Source organism: Carassius auratus, chromosome 16 (assembly GCF_003368295.1).
Source record: "Carassius auratus strain Wakin chromosome 16, ASM336829v1, whole genome shotgun sequence".
NCBI classification, from domain to species: domain Eukaryota; kingdom Metazoa; phylum Chordata; class Actinopteri; order Cypriniformes; family Cyprinidae; genus Carassius; species Carassius auratus.
In genome coordinates this window covers 5207657-5224053 of record NC_039258.1, presented here as the reverse complement: position 1 = coordinate 5224053, position 16397 = coordinate 5207657, and the positions used below count along the sequence as shown (strand labels likewise).

Below are 16397 nucleotides of genomic sequence, written 5' to 3'. Positions count from 1 at the left end.
ACCAGGAAAAAATAAATCTACCTCATTAATATCTATAAAACGGATTTTCCCAGTTCGTTTTTAGTCATCTGTGATTGGTTAATCCTCACCAGCGCTGAGAAAAGTTACAGAGACCATATGACAACGCTGTCCTCTTCATATGCAACGTTTAAATTACGCCTGAAGAAATAACATTTATAATGTTACATACATTTTTTTATGACCTAAAAAAAACTCAAACGAAGAGATAAAATAAGATTGAATATTGCTACCCATATGCTTCCATAATTTCACAAACCCCACCTAAACCACGCCTATTTTACACACCCGTATCATGCTAATCCAATAATTGCCTTTCCACTCGCTTGCTCTATTTCTATGGCTCCGGTGAGAGTCAGTCAGCTGGAGACTGATCCGAGGCATCAGAAGAGAGAAAGACGTGAGGAAGCAAACAGCTATCATGGCATCGTTAAACCTCGGGTTCAATGGGGCTCGTAAAAAAACAGCAGCGCGTATCAGAGCCGTGGAGAGGAGAAATCTGATCACCGTGTGCAGGTAAAATCTGACTGCACATTCATCATCACTGCAGCACACCGGCGCGCGGAACATGTGATGATGATGATGATGATGATGATGATGTCATTGTTCTTTTTTAGCAAGTTAGTTTTTGTAAAATGCTGATGCTGGAGCAAGGGAGATGAGATGATGATGAACTGCACACACAAGCGCTGATCTGAGATCTGTCATCGCAGCATCACGTCATATAGATGAAATCCTTAGAAAAAGTACAGCTACTGAATGATTCATGCAACAAAGCATTAACATTGTGCTCCGAGTCCAAGCTACTTCAAAGAAGGCATGTAAAAAAATGGGGCTTTTCTATGATCTGTATAAAAAAAATTTAAAAATAAAAAAGGTAGGATCATAGTACTCATCTAAAAAACAAAGACAATGTTTGGACATGATAAAAAAAAGCTGATAGTGCATATGAATATTTTTAAACTATTTAATGGCAGTTTTTATATTAGATTTTTGTTTTTATATTAGAAAAGCTTTTGTCTTATAGCTGGTTAAGAGTCTTAACAAGGATTTTAACTAGGGAATGAATAATACGCAATACCTTGAGAACTTTGTGATCCATTCTGTGTCACATAATGTATTGCTGAGAATTGTAGTATCTCTTTGTTGAAGTGGATACAGTACATCTTGTTTCATCTGGATGACTTGCTACATTTGCCAAAATGTGCAGTATACAACTGGATCACACTGTATCCTAAAAACCAGCACACTCAGTTTGACCTTCTATTCAGTGTGACCAATGAATCAGCAGTGATATCAGCTTGACTTATTTTCTGATAAAAGTATGCTGTGTGCTACCATGTATTGTTGCATACAATGTGTTTTTTGCACATGCTACAATATATACGTAATGCAAAATATACAACTTCGGCTCACTGGAAAAACATGGCTCTATCTACATTTTGTATGAACTATGATTTGTGAATGAATACATTTTGATGTTTGCATCACATGACTAAATCAGTGGCATTTCTGATGTAGTAAACTTGATCAGCAGCCCACCTGGTCATGTGATTCATGAATCATTATAAAATAGTTCAAAGACTTGTGGAATCAAGCTAAAATAGCATGGTTCCTTTAGCAAATGCATTTCTATCCAATTTTGATCAAAGACTTGTGGAAGATAAAATAGCATGGTGTTTTTATCTAATGTTTGCTTTTGTTACTATCAGTTTTAACGCTATCAGTTAGGTTTAGTGTAGGCTGTCAAACATGAGGTATAATAGAACTTTTTTTTTTTTTTTGATAAAAATACTGAACACACTTTTGTGCCATTTCACTTTGAAAGTCTTACGATATACGCAAGAAGCAACATTATAAAGTGTTGACGTATTCACTTAATGTACTTTTCATGCCACTCACTGAAATATTATTAATTACATTAATATGTCTAATTAGTCAGTGCCACAAAGGCCACGTTTGAAGCAGGGAAAGCATCTGTCTGAACACAAATGAATGTCATACCCATGAGAAAGCACAGCAGGAATCAGCCAATCAAAGAAGCGTCAAGTGTGACGTGTCCACACATTTACAATCACAGTAAGACCGAAGCTCATGGCTCAGACAAATACAGTGATTTTTTTTTTTAATATGTGTGTCTGAGGTAGAAAGAACAGAGGAACAGATAAGCAAAATTCATTTCCTCTCCTGTTTATCCTGTGATATCTGATCCAGAGTTCAATCAGGACTGAAATAAATCACTGCAGGTCTTTTTGTTTTTGAGTGATAACACAGTCTGTGACGTTCAGAGAATCATGAAAGAACGTTCACTATTTGTCAGAAAGTCTTGAATAAAGATATTTGATTGTAATCTGAATAATTGCTCTAGATCAATGCTCCTGAAATGATCACTTCAAAGAAGAAATCGACGGGAGATGTCACAGGATGGCTTCTTCAGAAATAAAATTTTTGGAGATGGTTGCATCAGGCTATTTTAAAGTAATTTCGCATCTCTATTTGTGCCATAAAATACTGTGTATCACCAAACAATTCAAGCACTTATATGATAATTGATGCTATGTGACATCATTACATTGCATACATTTTTCCATTATCATACTTGCATTTATTTTAGGATGATTTATACAATTATACTATTTATGAATATTTTGAATTACGTTACTTTATATTCTCAGTTCTCATTTTAATCTTCGTTTATGTTATAAGAATTTTATCCTGTCCTTTTATAATTTTCTATTAGGTTTTTTAAAAAAAATGTACTTTTATTTTATTACTTATTTACTTCAGTTAGCGGACAAGATAAAATTTCTTATATAGATTTATTTCAATTACCAAAAATTTTTTTTTTATAGTTTTAGGCTTAAGAGGGTGTATTTTAACGTCCCAAAAAAAAAATACACACAAACTTAAGGATGTTTGCTTAAGATGATATTTAACCATTACTCTCAAACCTTATTCTTTTGTCCCCACATTTGCTCCGTGTGTTCTAGAAAAGAAATGTCAGAAGTGAAATTACCTCTGAAATGACATTTGCACGAAGGCTGCTGGGTATTTGGAAGTCATGAGGAGACACATAAAAGCACAGGAGCCGGCGATAATGAAAAGGACACTCATTTATGCCATAATTACATTTGATGAGCCCATAATAAACGGCACTAATGGCGCTCCACAAAACACAAGATATCTCCTTTGACTCTCAAATGCTCTTTTGGGGGTTTTAAAAAGAAGACTCAGATTATTATAGCTCTGATTTAGACGTTTATTTGTCTCTTTGCTGAGAGTTTTATTTGTCTCTTTGCTGAGAGTTAGTTATTGTTAACTAAAAATATTTTTTTTGTTATATATAATAATGTTGAACTTTAAAATCTAAATATAAAATGTAAATAATAACTGAGCATTAAATTATATATTATAATGCATTAGGAGATGCATTAAAATATGACCAGATCTTCAAAGGCAGCACAATTATGTTAAGTATTTGTATAACTTAAGCTTGTCAGTTCTTTACCTTGCAAGCTATTAGAAACGTTTGTGTTTTTAAACGGTATTGTGTAGATTTCTTAGTGCTCATGATTGTGATTGTGTGTGTTTGAGTACACAGGTTCTCAGTGAAGACCCTCATTGATCGCTCATGTTTTGAGACGATAGACGACACGTCTGCTGAGTTCATCAACTTCGTCTCCATTCTAGAACATATTCTCAGCCATAGACTCAAAGGTGAGGAAGAATCATACGATCATACATTCTTGTTACACTTGGAAATTGGAAACTGCATTTCATCTTGATCGGAGCAGCACATTTTTAGCAAACTGACCTGGATTTGATAATAAATCCTCAACGTGTGTGAGCACTGCAAAACACCTGTATTATTTCATATGTGAATAGAGCATTTACATTTGAATGTACTATAGAAAAATACTGCCTTTTGCATTCTTAGAAAGAGAGTGGTCATTAAACTAAATTACCGGTGTTTTTATGTATTTATTTATTCATTTTTTGGAAAAATATAAATTTTTTATATATATAATAATAACTTTTATAAGTTATAATATTACTGACAGAGCCTTAGAGAACAAATGAACTGACACACGCTCTGCCGGAAGCTTCACACACCATCACATAGTGATGCTGTGATACATGCTGATAAAAGGCCCACACACACACACACACACACACACACACTCCAGCTGCTGTAATGAGGTATAAATACAGCACTGAGTGTCTCATTTTGGGTTCGAATAGCTCAGACGACAGCATGAAAAAGCAGCTCTCACTCTCACTTACATATCTCTTCTTTCAGCCTTTCAGCAATATTTAATCTTTCCATGTTTATGTATGTTCTCTGAAATGGCTTAAAAAGCAAAAAAAAATCCCTGAGGAGCTCATCAGTTGTCAGATTCAACCCTTTCAGTTACTAGCTCAGATATTTGCCCACAATGTCTGGATGCAAAAATCAGTGTTTTTGTTTTTTTTTCTCAAGAAGAGTCTTGCGTCTTAATGAATACAGAGCTCTTCTTGAGGACTCATTGTGTGTGTTTTCCGGCTGTAGGTCAGGTCAGCTGGTTTGGCTATGAGAGCCCTCGCAGTTTCTGGGATTATATACGTATAGCGTGCAGTAAAGTCCCCCACAGCTGCATCCACAGCATCGAGAACATGGAGAACGTCCGCAGCTCTAAAGCAAAGGTCAGGATGCATATACGTCTGTATTGCAGTGTCATTTTTGTATTATTATTATCTGTTTTTTATATATTAGTTAATATTTTCATTTTAGTTTACGTTTTAGCAATTCTGTTACATGCATTTGTCATTTGTATTATTTAAAAAATATTTAATTAGTTGCTAATGCAACATTTCTAAATTTCAGTTTTAGTTTTTATTTTAATAAAAAAAAAATTTTTTCGTGTTCATTTTATTTTTTTTTTATTTTTTTTTTATTAATTTTATTTTAGTTAGTTGCCAATGCAAAATATGTTTTTAGTTAATATTTATATATGTTTTATTACATGTCTATGTATTTTTTTTTTTTTTCATATTTTTCATTTTTTATTATGGGAAATAGTTTTTAATAGATTTAGCTTTAGATAACAACAACAACAACAACAACAGGTTTACAAAAATAACTGGTTTGGTGTCGCATTTCACCATGCTGTCACATAGAAGATACAAGAAACTCCCAGATCAGACTTGTCCTGTTTTGTCATCCGTCTCAGATGATGCGATCACAAGCGGTCAGCTAAGACAGATTGTCGGCTCAATTGTTGTGATGTTACTTCAGTGTAAAGGCTTTAGTGGTTGGCAGGTAAGAGCATCCCTCTCTCGTTCTTTCTCTCAGGGTCGTGCCTGGATAAGAGTGGCTTTAATGGAGAAGCGTTTGTCTGAATATATCTCTGCAGCTCTGAGAGACTTCAAAACTACAAGGTATCTTTCCACAGCATTTTTAGATATGCTGCACAGGAAACATTTATTATTATCAGTGCTGAAAACAGTTGTGCTAATTATGGTTCTCTGGTCTTCATCAGTTTTGTGTGTTTGTTTGTCAGGAGGTTTTTTGAGGAGGGGGCTGTGGTTCTGGGTGAGGAGGCGGGGCTTCTTGCAGATACTCTGATTGGACTGAATGCCATTGACTTCAGGTATATTCATGTTCATTCACTTCCTTTCTGTGGGTGGCAGTGACATTCAGCTGTGCCACAGCAGGACAGGATGATGATGATTTATTATATGGGTGGTGCTCTATAAACACCTGCTGACACGAGCCACACTTTATTGTTTTGTAGGATCATCACTGCACACAATACTCTGCCACAGTGACATTCTCATCAAATAAAGTGCATTTGTTGGCTTATGCTGAAATTTTCATTCTTGATTGACAGTTTCTGTCTGAAAGGGGAGGGGCTTGATGAGAGCTGTCCTGTCGTCATTGACTACACACCGTACCTAAAATTCACACAAACGTAAGAGCACTACACAAAAACCCACATATGAACATGCTGGCTTTGTGAACATGCTTTAGGCCTTCCTAATGCATGAGACTGAATATTATGTATGTGTGTGTGCTGTAGTTCTGACAGCATTAGCAGCGATGAGGAGGAGATGAGAACGCTGGGCAGCAGCGGCAGTGAAGCAGGCACTCCTGAATCCCACATGGCTGCCAGTCTGCTGGCCGATCAGAGCACCTGGTACAGCAAGAGCAAAAGACTAGAGCAGAAATACAGAGTCGTGATGGAACAGAAGGTGAGGGTGACTACTATTCATACTTTTTTTGCAGTATGTATAGCCTACTGTGTGCAGAATACTGAATTTTTGTATGCATAGAATACCCACATATATTGCCCGCACACTGTGAGCCTCCCTTTTCTTGGTTTTCATTTGATGTGCATGCAGATCTTTGAGCATGCCGCATTAACAAATATTTGTAAATTCAGCATTTTGTAATACATAACACACGATGTATTGTAAATTGTCATTCCACTTTATTGCTCGGAACTTAATTTCTGAACTTATTTTCTTTTCTTAATCTGTATGGATTACTTGGGTTGTTACCGACATCTGGTGAAAATTTCATGTCAACAGCACCCATAGAAATATATTTACTGAGAAAATGGTGACATGTTCAATACAATTTATTTTATTTATTTATGTAACAATCCAAAAATTATTAACTGTCACTTTACTGTCAATTTAATGCATCCTTGTTGAATGAAATTTTATATATATATATATATATATAATTACTGACTTCATACTTTTGATTGATAGTATAAACACTGATTCTGATACTGTACTGCTTTGCAAAAAAGAAAAAAGTAATTTTCAAATTTAATTCCAAAAAGGCATTTCTATTCTTTTTTTATCTTCATCACCCAGACAATCACCACTCATACTAAGCATATACAATTGTTGTTAAAACCTCATTATTATAATTGTCATTTTCATTTTCAAAAGTCTTTGCTGTTTTTATAAAATTCTAAAATTACTTTAAAATTGCTATGAAAAGTCTTTATTCCCTTAAGTATTCATATTTGCTAACTGTGTCAATAATCTACCAAGAATTTTAACATTCCTTTCTATACTAATTCGACTGCAAAAAAGCAAGATGATTATTTTTAGTCAGCCACGCTGCATGTTGTTTACATTTGGTTTTTATATATATATACACTGTGTGTCATATACAGTAATCAGTATACAAGTTTCACTATCATGTGAGATGAACTTTGAATGTAAAAAACTGAGCGTGAATATGTTCTAGATCAGTGATTCTCAGTGCTCCTGCGTCATATTTTCAGTATCTAGTCTGGCACCCTCAGATCAGGTTGTTGGGTCGGAACTGATGAGCACATGAGTCAGTCAGGTGTGTTAGATAAAAGAGACAACCTGGGGGAACCTGGGAACAAGACCAAAATAAAACTGACACAGGACACATTAATTATTATAATTGTTTAGGGTTATCTGGAGGAGCTGGTGTGTCTGAGGGAAGCTCAGCTCTCTGAGTCTGTCTCTCAGAATAAATCTCTACTGCAACGGCTCAAAGACACCGAAAATAGCCACAAAGAGGAGAAAAAGCAGCTGGAGATCATCATACTGGAGCTGCAGGATCAGCTGTAAGTTTGAACCAGTGCTCATTTAGTATGTGTATATCATCATCATCATCATCTCTTTTATACATATATACTCTTTATTTTATATTTTGTGTGTGTGTGTATACTTAGTGTTAACTTCAGTTATTTTTATTTATTTATTTGTGTGTGTCTGTGTGTGTGTGTGTGTGTGTGTGTAATATATACATATATTTATATATGTATATATTATCCATTTTTTTGTTATTTTATTTTTTATATTTTAAGTTTTCATTTTAATTACAGTTACATTTTAGGAATTTGTTATGTGCTTTTGTATTCTTTGTAATTGTTTTTTGTTTTAATTTTACTGATTTCAATTTTATTTTTGTTCTAGATCACAATAACAGCTCTACAAAAATTTTATATAATGTTCTTCTCTATCATTTAATCATCATTTAAAGAAATATTGTCATCATAAATATATTGTTTTAAAAAGCAGTGTGTGCATTTTTTTGTTCTACTAAACACACACACACACACACACACACATTTTGAAGAATGTGAGTAACCAAACAGTTTATGGTTCCCATTGGCTTACATAATACTTTTTTCCCATACTCTGGAAGTAAATAGATACCAGCATCTGTTATTTATCAAACTATATATAAATGATGACAGAATTTTCATTTTTGGCTGAACTGCAGGTGAATATTTGAGGCAAACTCAGCACATTTTGAACCTTATTAAAATGTATTGTGATTAATAAGTGAATATGACACTGTATTTCACACTGCACACAAAACTGGCACAACTGTTTGGTAAACTTGCCTGTGTAAGTGTGATTCATGCTCATGGAAATGTGTAATTGCGAGAAGGGAAAGCTTAATTATCTGTGCGGTGTGGTCTCATTTATCATCTGATATGATGCTCTGTGCTGTGTAGCAGAAGAACGGTTCCTCTTTAGTGTTTTCTGTGGCTGCGGAGTGTCAGTACAGATGATGTCTGAATGTTTCCTGCCTCCCGAGTCCTCCGAGTCCTTTCTCCTCTCATTCTGTCAGACAGCTGGAGTTCACGGTTCAACTGAGCTCTCGGGGAGACGTCAGCAGCTCGACCAGAGCAGGGTTGCTATGGAGACAGACGCAAATAAGTTAATAGATGATTGCAGCATGTAAGCGGAGATAGGATTTCATCCATGGACTGAGGGAATGAATGAAAGGCTAGAGTTGAGACTGATGGGAGGATGTGTTTGTTTGCAAACTATCTATCTATCTATCTATCTATCTATCTATCTATCTATATATATATCTGTCTATATATCTATCTATCTATCTATCTATCTACACATTATTAAAAAATTTGGGGTGAAAAGGATTTTTTTTTTTAAGGAATTATATTTTGCTGCAAGGATGCATTAAACTGATTAAAAGTGACAGTAAATACCTTTTATAATGATAAAATAGATAAATAACTAAATAAATTTGCGTGTTTTTTTTTTTAGCTTTAGTTTTCTATTTATCAAAAAATCCAGAAAAAAATATGTTATGATGCTGAAAATTCAGCATTGCTATCACAGAAATAAATAAAATATATATTCAAATAGAAAACAGTTCTTTTAAATTGTAATAATATTTCACAATATTACTGTTTTTACTGAATGTTTGATCAAATATTTGCAGCCTTGCTGAGCATAAGGGACTTTTTTCAAAAACATAAAAAATATTGCAGTACAGTTGTGTATATTATGAAGTGTGCAGTATGCCAGTTAGTATTTCATGGTCATCTAGTTTGATCTGGAAAGACATCGCTCATGGTCAGGTGTTTAATTGGATCACGATGATCATTCTCTGCATTGCAGAAATAGAACAGGATCTTAAATCTGTGTCTGGCAATAGCTGCTTGGTTCCGGTTATAAAGGATCAACTTTTTAAGCTGACTTGTTTATATGTTGTTTATCTCAGTAGATTCAAGTACGCCTTTTTCCATGCGAAGCTGTTTGTGTTTCTCTGTATCTGCTGCTACGGACCATCTGTGCGAATCAATACAGATGTCCCTGAGTGTTCGCAGACAACTATTAGTGATTTTTCAGTTGAGTAGTCAGTTTTGAAATCTGATTGCCGAGGTTAAAGACTCTGTTTATGGATGAGATTATTTGACAGTGAATGCCACGCTTCAGATGTTAAGCTTTGATCAGTGACTTGATGATAAAGATGGATTTTGGAGAAGGTCTGGGTTGGTGTTTGTGGGACAGGAGGACAAGCCGGTTGATTTCCTGCTGTATAAATTAGGGCTGCACCATGGTTAAATCAATAGAAAACTATCCAGCTCCACAAATGCAAATTCATACAGATGGATTGCAACAAACAATACTTGTCTTTTTTTTTTTTTTTTTTGCCATTTTCATCTTTAGATTAGCTAAACACTAAAATCAAAAGTGTCTATGTGATTTTCACCTGCATTATGAAAATAAGTAAAATCTTAAATTTGAAGCCTCTTTCAAAATTTAAACCATTTAAATTACTAATATTAATTAAGATAATTCCAAATTATGTATTTTTTTTCTACAGATGTTGTGTAAGTGCATCTATTCAGACTTCGGTCTAAAAAAATATGGTCAGGATTTATGTTTGGATTTATTACAGCTGTTAGTGAGAAGGTTTGCTTACAGATTTGGTAGCAGAAAACAGCACAAGCAGACTGCTGGCTGTATGACACTTTAATTTGAGCAGAATATTCCAAGATGCATGGTTTTTGGTGTTTTCAGATCATTGTTTTTTTTTTTTTTTTTTTTTTTTTTTTTAGAGCATTCCCAGGTTTTGAAGATAAATAAGTGCAATAGAGGAATAGTTCACTTCCAGAATAAATATTTCCTGATACTTTAGTCACCCCCATGTCATCCAAGATGCTTTTACCTTTTTTCTTCTGCTGAAAAGAAATGAAGGTTTTTGAGGAAAACATTTTAGGATTTTATCTCCATATAGTGGACTTCAATGGCAGCCAGTGGCCTGAAGGTCCAAATTGTAGTTTCAATGCTGTTTCAAAGAGCTCTACACGATCCCAGCTGAGGAATAAGGATTTTATCTATCCAAATGATCAGTAATTTTCTTAAAGAAATTAAAATGTATATACTTATTATATATATATATTTTTTTAGAAAATGACAGATCGTTTTGCTAAATAAGTCCTTTATTCCTCGGTTGGGATCATCACTCGGTAAAGACATTTTGAAACTCTCATTTGGATCCACTATGGAAAAAAAAAATCCTGAGATATGTTCCAAAAAAAGAAAAGAAACGTAATTTCTTTGCGACTAAAGAAATGAACTTCTTGGATGAACATTGGAGAGAGTAAATTATCAGGATTTTTTTTATTTATTCTGGAAGTAGACTAATCCTTTCAGAGAAAAGCTCTGATTGTAGGGGATTTAAACTCCTGACATGAGGCATCCCAAAGTATGAAAGCTAACAGAAGTACTGCGACAATTATTTTTAATTAATCAAGAGATGCAGAAATCATGAATTGTTAATTATAAACTGACCGTGCAGCCCTAGCACATATACTGCTTTTTCAGCTTTTTAGCACTGTCTCTTTAAAGGATTATGTTTGTTTCTCCAGGACGGTGATGAAGAACTATGACCTTCGCTCCAGACAGGAGCTCACCTCGCACCTGACAAACCAATGGCCCTCACCTGGTGCCTTGGATACGAATGCAGTTGCCTTGGATACGCTCCTCTACAGGAAACGCACAGCACCATGGGAAGAGTACGTGTTTCTGTTTTTGTATTTCGTGAATGTATCCTCTCAGATTACGCACATCCTTGTGAGATACATGCAGCTTCACACCACAACTCATCTCATATTGGATTCCAGTGGAGTTGCTGGCGCTCAGCGAATGATCCAGGAAGCAAAGGCTCTCCGGCTCTAGTTTTAGCTCACGTCTGCAGCTCTCAAATCACATTACAGTATTGGCATGCTTCCTACAGCAATCGTGCTCATGTATTGATAATCCACAGAGGTTATTAAATGAGCTGATCTAATTGTAACCCAAACTTCTGTGGTGTTTGTGTTGAAAACATGTAATGTTATTTTCAGTTATTTTATTTGAATTGAGCACATTTCCTCCACAAATTTGTATTGCTTTCATGTGTATAGACTTACATTATTGTCAGTAGTGATTCTTGTTAGATTACTTACCGTAAATGCTATTGTATAATAACACATAACTGAAATACTATCATTAAATATATACTTGTTTAATTAGTTTTTTTCACATAACAGTCTAAATTATAAAAGAAAGACTTTTAAAGCAAGATATACTTTATAAAAAGGAAAAAGGTTTAAGGAAATATATTTTTTTTCATCTATGTAATATATATAAAAAAATTCTGTACACACACACACATACACTTGAATTATAGATTTGTTCTTTTTTTTTCTTTTCTTCATTTGTGATCTGTACATGTTCTTTACTTGTGTGTGAGCACAGGAAGAGCTTCCAGAGTTTGGAGCAGCTTTCTGCAGATATGAGTCTCTCTCAGACATCTCTGGAGCCAGCACAACTGAACACACACAGTCTGGAAAGCAAGGCAGGACTTACACACTGGCACAGAGAAGGTTTGCGATGTGTGTGTGTGTGTGTGTGAGTCAGCTATGGTGACATCATTCTCTGATAACAAGCTCTATTATAGATGATGTGTATCACAATGGAAGGCTCTTTACTCCACCTGAGGGAAAATAACAGCATCCTTTCCTCAATATTTATGTTTATCTCATGAAACCCCCCACAATAAAAAGAAGAAAAATGGGAAATTATATCTTTCTCAAAAGAACTATGGCATATTTTAAGTTTGGAGTTACTCAAAAGAATTTATCAAAAATGAAAATGAACATAAAGGCAGTACAACTATAAACTAGTACATAAAACACTTAAATCTTTTATAAAAACATTTTCCTAATTAATAATGAAATTTTTTACAGTAACGAGAACTGAAAGGAGTGACAAAATGTAAATAATACAAACAAAAACAGTTAACGGCCCTAAAATATGCAAAATATGATTACTGTAAATTGTGTTATTAAAAAAAGTGCTTAAATCCCAGTTGATAATCGATTTTGGTTTCTTCACTTGTCAACATTCATCATTTAACAGTCAGGTTGAGAGCAGTGCATTGTGGGGAGGGTTAGCGTATGTCTAGAGATATTTTAATACTATTTATATTCGATTATAGTATTTATTAATATTTTGAATAAGCTTGCACATTATATTTTCAGTATAATTTCAGTTTAGGTTTTAGAAATTGTATGTGCTTTTTTTATTGTTTACCCTTTTTTTATTACGCTTTAATGCCGTTTTAGTAGTATTTCAAAAACATAGAAAAAAAACATTTAGAAATGTTGCCTTGGTAACTATTAGTTTTCATCTAATACTTACATTTCAGCATTATTTTAATTACTCATACTAGTTTTATTTAGAATGACATCTATTGCTCAGATGTTGTGTCCACTGCTCTGCCTTTTGTCTGTTTAATAAAATCATCCTTGTGTGCTTGTGTTTTCACAGGGAAAGAGGATACTCCGTCTCTGAGGGGTTTGTGTGGTTCCTTAACCTCAGTGGCCAGTTACAAATCTCTGGCCAGTCTGAAGTCCAGTGAGTATCTGGCCAGTCCTACAACAGACATGACCAGCCCAGGACTGACTCCGTCCTGAGAGACAAGTATGGACATATAAACACAACCACAAACACACGGAAACGGAAATCTAGCTATCGGTATCATCCTCAGAGCTTCTAAGAGACATTTCAGCTAGACAAGATGAAACCCTAGTGCTGTCCTGACTGGTTTGAGGTTAGTTTGTTTTTAGATGTGAACATTAGGTCGCTGAAGTCCATAGCTAGTGTAAGCATTAGTGAATACTGAGCATAATGTATCACGATGAATGACAATCTTGACTCAGGACATCAGTGAATTTCAGCTGTTTGGGAAATTTAGTTTATCTGCCCAGTTCAAATGGCTGCTTTTTTTTGGAAAGTATTTGCTTCTGTTTATAAAAATTGTCTTGTGTGGAGTTACCCTAAATTGCTTTTAAATTCGATTCAACTTTATTTCTCACTACTTTATTTGATCTGATATTAAATGTTAGATTTACTGTTTTATTTAATATTTTATTGTATTTTAACTTTGACTTAACTTCTTTCATTAAATTTTATATTTCATTTTAATGTTTCATTTCATTTTATTTTGTTATATTATTATTATTATTTTCCTCCTCTTAAAAACACACTTTTCTGTTTAAATTACATCAATTATTGTAATTAATCTGGTCTCTCTCTTCACATTTTGGTCCCTTTAAAGAATAAAGAAAAATAAAGAAATTTCAGTAACAATTCTGTCCTCTTACATGGAGAGGTCTTACATATTCATCAGCTCTGTGATTTACATAATCATTCAGCACTCAGACATTAGTTTTGCATTTTTCCCACAGTCACTCTCAGATAGTGGCTAGTGTGTGCATTGGTGTAAAGCATTGCCATGCATTTATATAAATAAAGAAAAATAATATGGATGACATATTGAACTGGAACAAGAATGTATTCAAAGATCTTTAACTTAATCTATAAAATAGTTTTATCAATTTAATGGAATTAATTATGAAAAAGACAAATTATTTTAGTTATGTAAATGCGTAAGCTACTACCTCCAGAGCAATTCAAGCTTAAAGTACCACTTTGTTTTTGACTGTATAATGAAGCTGTGGACTATAGAGCCATGATTTTCAATGACATGGACATAAATAATATAGCCATTTTTTTCATGTCAAATCCATGATTTTTTTTCATCGACCACAATTCTTTTCAATAGGCTTTTTTTTTTGTGGTTAATTTTATTACAAAACTAGAATGTCATAATTAACATGCAGTATTTAATTCATTTTTAATCCATTGTCTGAACCCAGTTTAATGTAAATGTAAGGTTTAACTGTAGAATTAATAGGTAAAGTTGTGTTTGAAGTTCAAGTTGAATACTCCTTATACTGCTGCTGATAATAAAAAAAAAATCAATTTAATATTACCAGTGTGATTTGATCATAAAACAGACCTGTTTATAAAATCAGTTTAAGAGGCATGCTAAGCCATGGGTTATATGTAAAAATAATTAAAAGTGTTACGAAATGTGTATGATTACTCATGAGCATCAGTGCAGTCATAACAGAAATTCCAGGGAAACACGTATGCAGAATTCCCTTTGTTGCCGCTCATCAAAAATAGTATTGTCAGCTCAAACATTGCCTTGCTGAACATCCATGTTCTTAGTGTTGAAGAATGTCTCGTCTAACTGTGTGTGACTTCAGTTCTGTACCGCACAAATGCATGTTTAACACTGTTCAGAGCTCTGTACACCTAAATGTGCATCTCTAAATGTGTGTGTTTTTTTTTAGATTCTTACAGCACTGTTTGATCTAAAATGTGCAACTGTAATGTTTATAGTGGAATGAAGGAAATGCATTTAAGTATTACTTTTCAGTTTAAAGAGTTTTAACCTATACATTTGAGAAAAGTTACATGCCTTTACAGACATTTTGGAATGTATTTTGTTTCTCGATGCTTTGAAATCTGTTTTTAGGATTGAGTTTTTCTTTCTATAATTTTCTGTTGCATGGTGAAAGAAATAAATGGGGTGAGGGTAATGAGGGCGCACTGAGATGAATATCATATATTCAGCTAATTATAATTTAGCCTCATTATGTTTGGTCAAATTTTAATTTATGTCTTCTATGAATGTTTTCATCTATGATCGTGTCTTTTCAATAAATTCCAATGTAAATACAGGCTTGGCTGAATGCTGGTTTTGTCTCATTGGCTATGTGTGTAATGGAATACTAGCTCACGGAGCACTTTGCATGTATTCTGCAATTAACATTTTTGACACAAAACCTCATCATGTTGCATGTTTAGTTTGGTGTTATCAATATAAATTAATTGCAACTGTGTAAAAACGGATTACAATTTTGTATCGCATAAGATCTCATGCACTCCTTTTACAAGCAACATAAATCTGTAAATCTAATGAAAATACCTAGAGACAATATTTTGCACTGAATAAAGAAATCAATAGAGATTTGAACTCATTCTTCATTATTAAAGCACTTAAAAAGGACATACAGTGCAATTTATAAAGTTTAAAAAGCTGTGAATGTTCACACTTAATTGTTAGGCATTGGGTCAAGAAATATATTAATCGACACTTAAAAATCAATTTAAGCACAAAAAAAATGAAATCCCCCTAATCAGTCTCATTTTTGGCACCATTTGCACACACTGACTTCATTTAACACAAACCTCGAAAATACATGACTGAAACAAATGACTTTTAACATTTAAAAGTCAACAAGCCTGAACGGGTAGAATAAAAATGACAAGGATAATCATGTCTGATGAGAATACATTTGGTGTCAATTTACTTTAAAAGCACAAATATTAAACTGTACTTTTATTATATTTTAAAGAATTTAACCTAAGTGGAAGATGCACTGTTACTTTTAAATATTTACTAATGAAAGTAAATACTGATTTATTTCACAGCAACTCTATAAACTAATCTCTCTTTTAGACAGACAGACAGACAGCACAAATGATAGCATGTTGGGAAAATTTGTGGAGTAATCTGTGGTTAAGTTACTGAATCTTATCGAAGGTCTGTGATCAAGTGTTCTTCTAAATCAGTGCTTTGGTGTGTGAGATCACGTGCTGGGCTGTAGTTGTGTCACCCTCTGTTTCTTCTGGTTGTATCTGTGAAAAAAAGCTTTTCCGGACTCATATGTGCTGATCAT

The 16397-nt window shown here is 33.9% G+C and overlaps 2 protein-coding genes across 4 annotated transcripts in view; one reads left to right on the top strand and one right to left on the bottom strand.

Moving 5' to 3' along the window:
• Positions 1-320: 320 nt before the first annotated feature.
• Positions 321-15394, top strand: rundc3b (RUN domain containing 3b). 3 transcript variants are annotated; one of them, XM_026283541.1, is made up of 11 exons: positions 321-534; positions 3620-3735; positions 4568-4701; positions 5351-5436; positions 5559-5648; positions 5889-5969; positions 6078-6249; positions 7459-7616; positions 11187-11333; positions 12058-12194; positions 13132-15394. In XM_026283541.1, the coding sequence occupies exons 1-11, from the start codon at positions 440-442 to the stop codon at positions 13275-13277; spliced, it is 1362 nt and encodes a 453-aa protein (XP_026139326.1). In that variant the 5' UTR covers positions 321-439; the 3' UTR covers positions 13278-15394. The 3 variants fall into 3 exon arrangements, with proteins under 3 accessions (XP_026139326.1, XP_026139328.1, XP_026139327.1); XM_026283543.1 differs by having other exon boundaries at positions 12058-12202; positions 13132-13294; XM_026283542.1 differs by having other exon boundaries at positions 323-534; positions 12058-12185.
• Positions 15395-15681: 287 nt separating this feature from the next.
• The window catches only part of slc25a40 (solute carrier family 25 member 40), a 6404-nt gene continuing 5688 nt past the window's right edge, over positions 15682-16397 (bottom strand). Inside the window, exon 11 of the mRNA XM_026283544.1 lies at positions 15682-16397. This exon is cut by the window's right edge and continues 44 nt beyond it. Coding sequence (XP_026139329.1) covers positions 16308-16397 — 90 coding nt within the window. The 3' untranslated portion in view covers positions 15682-16307.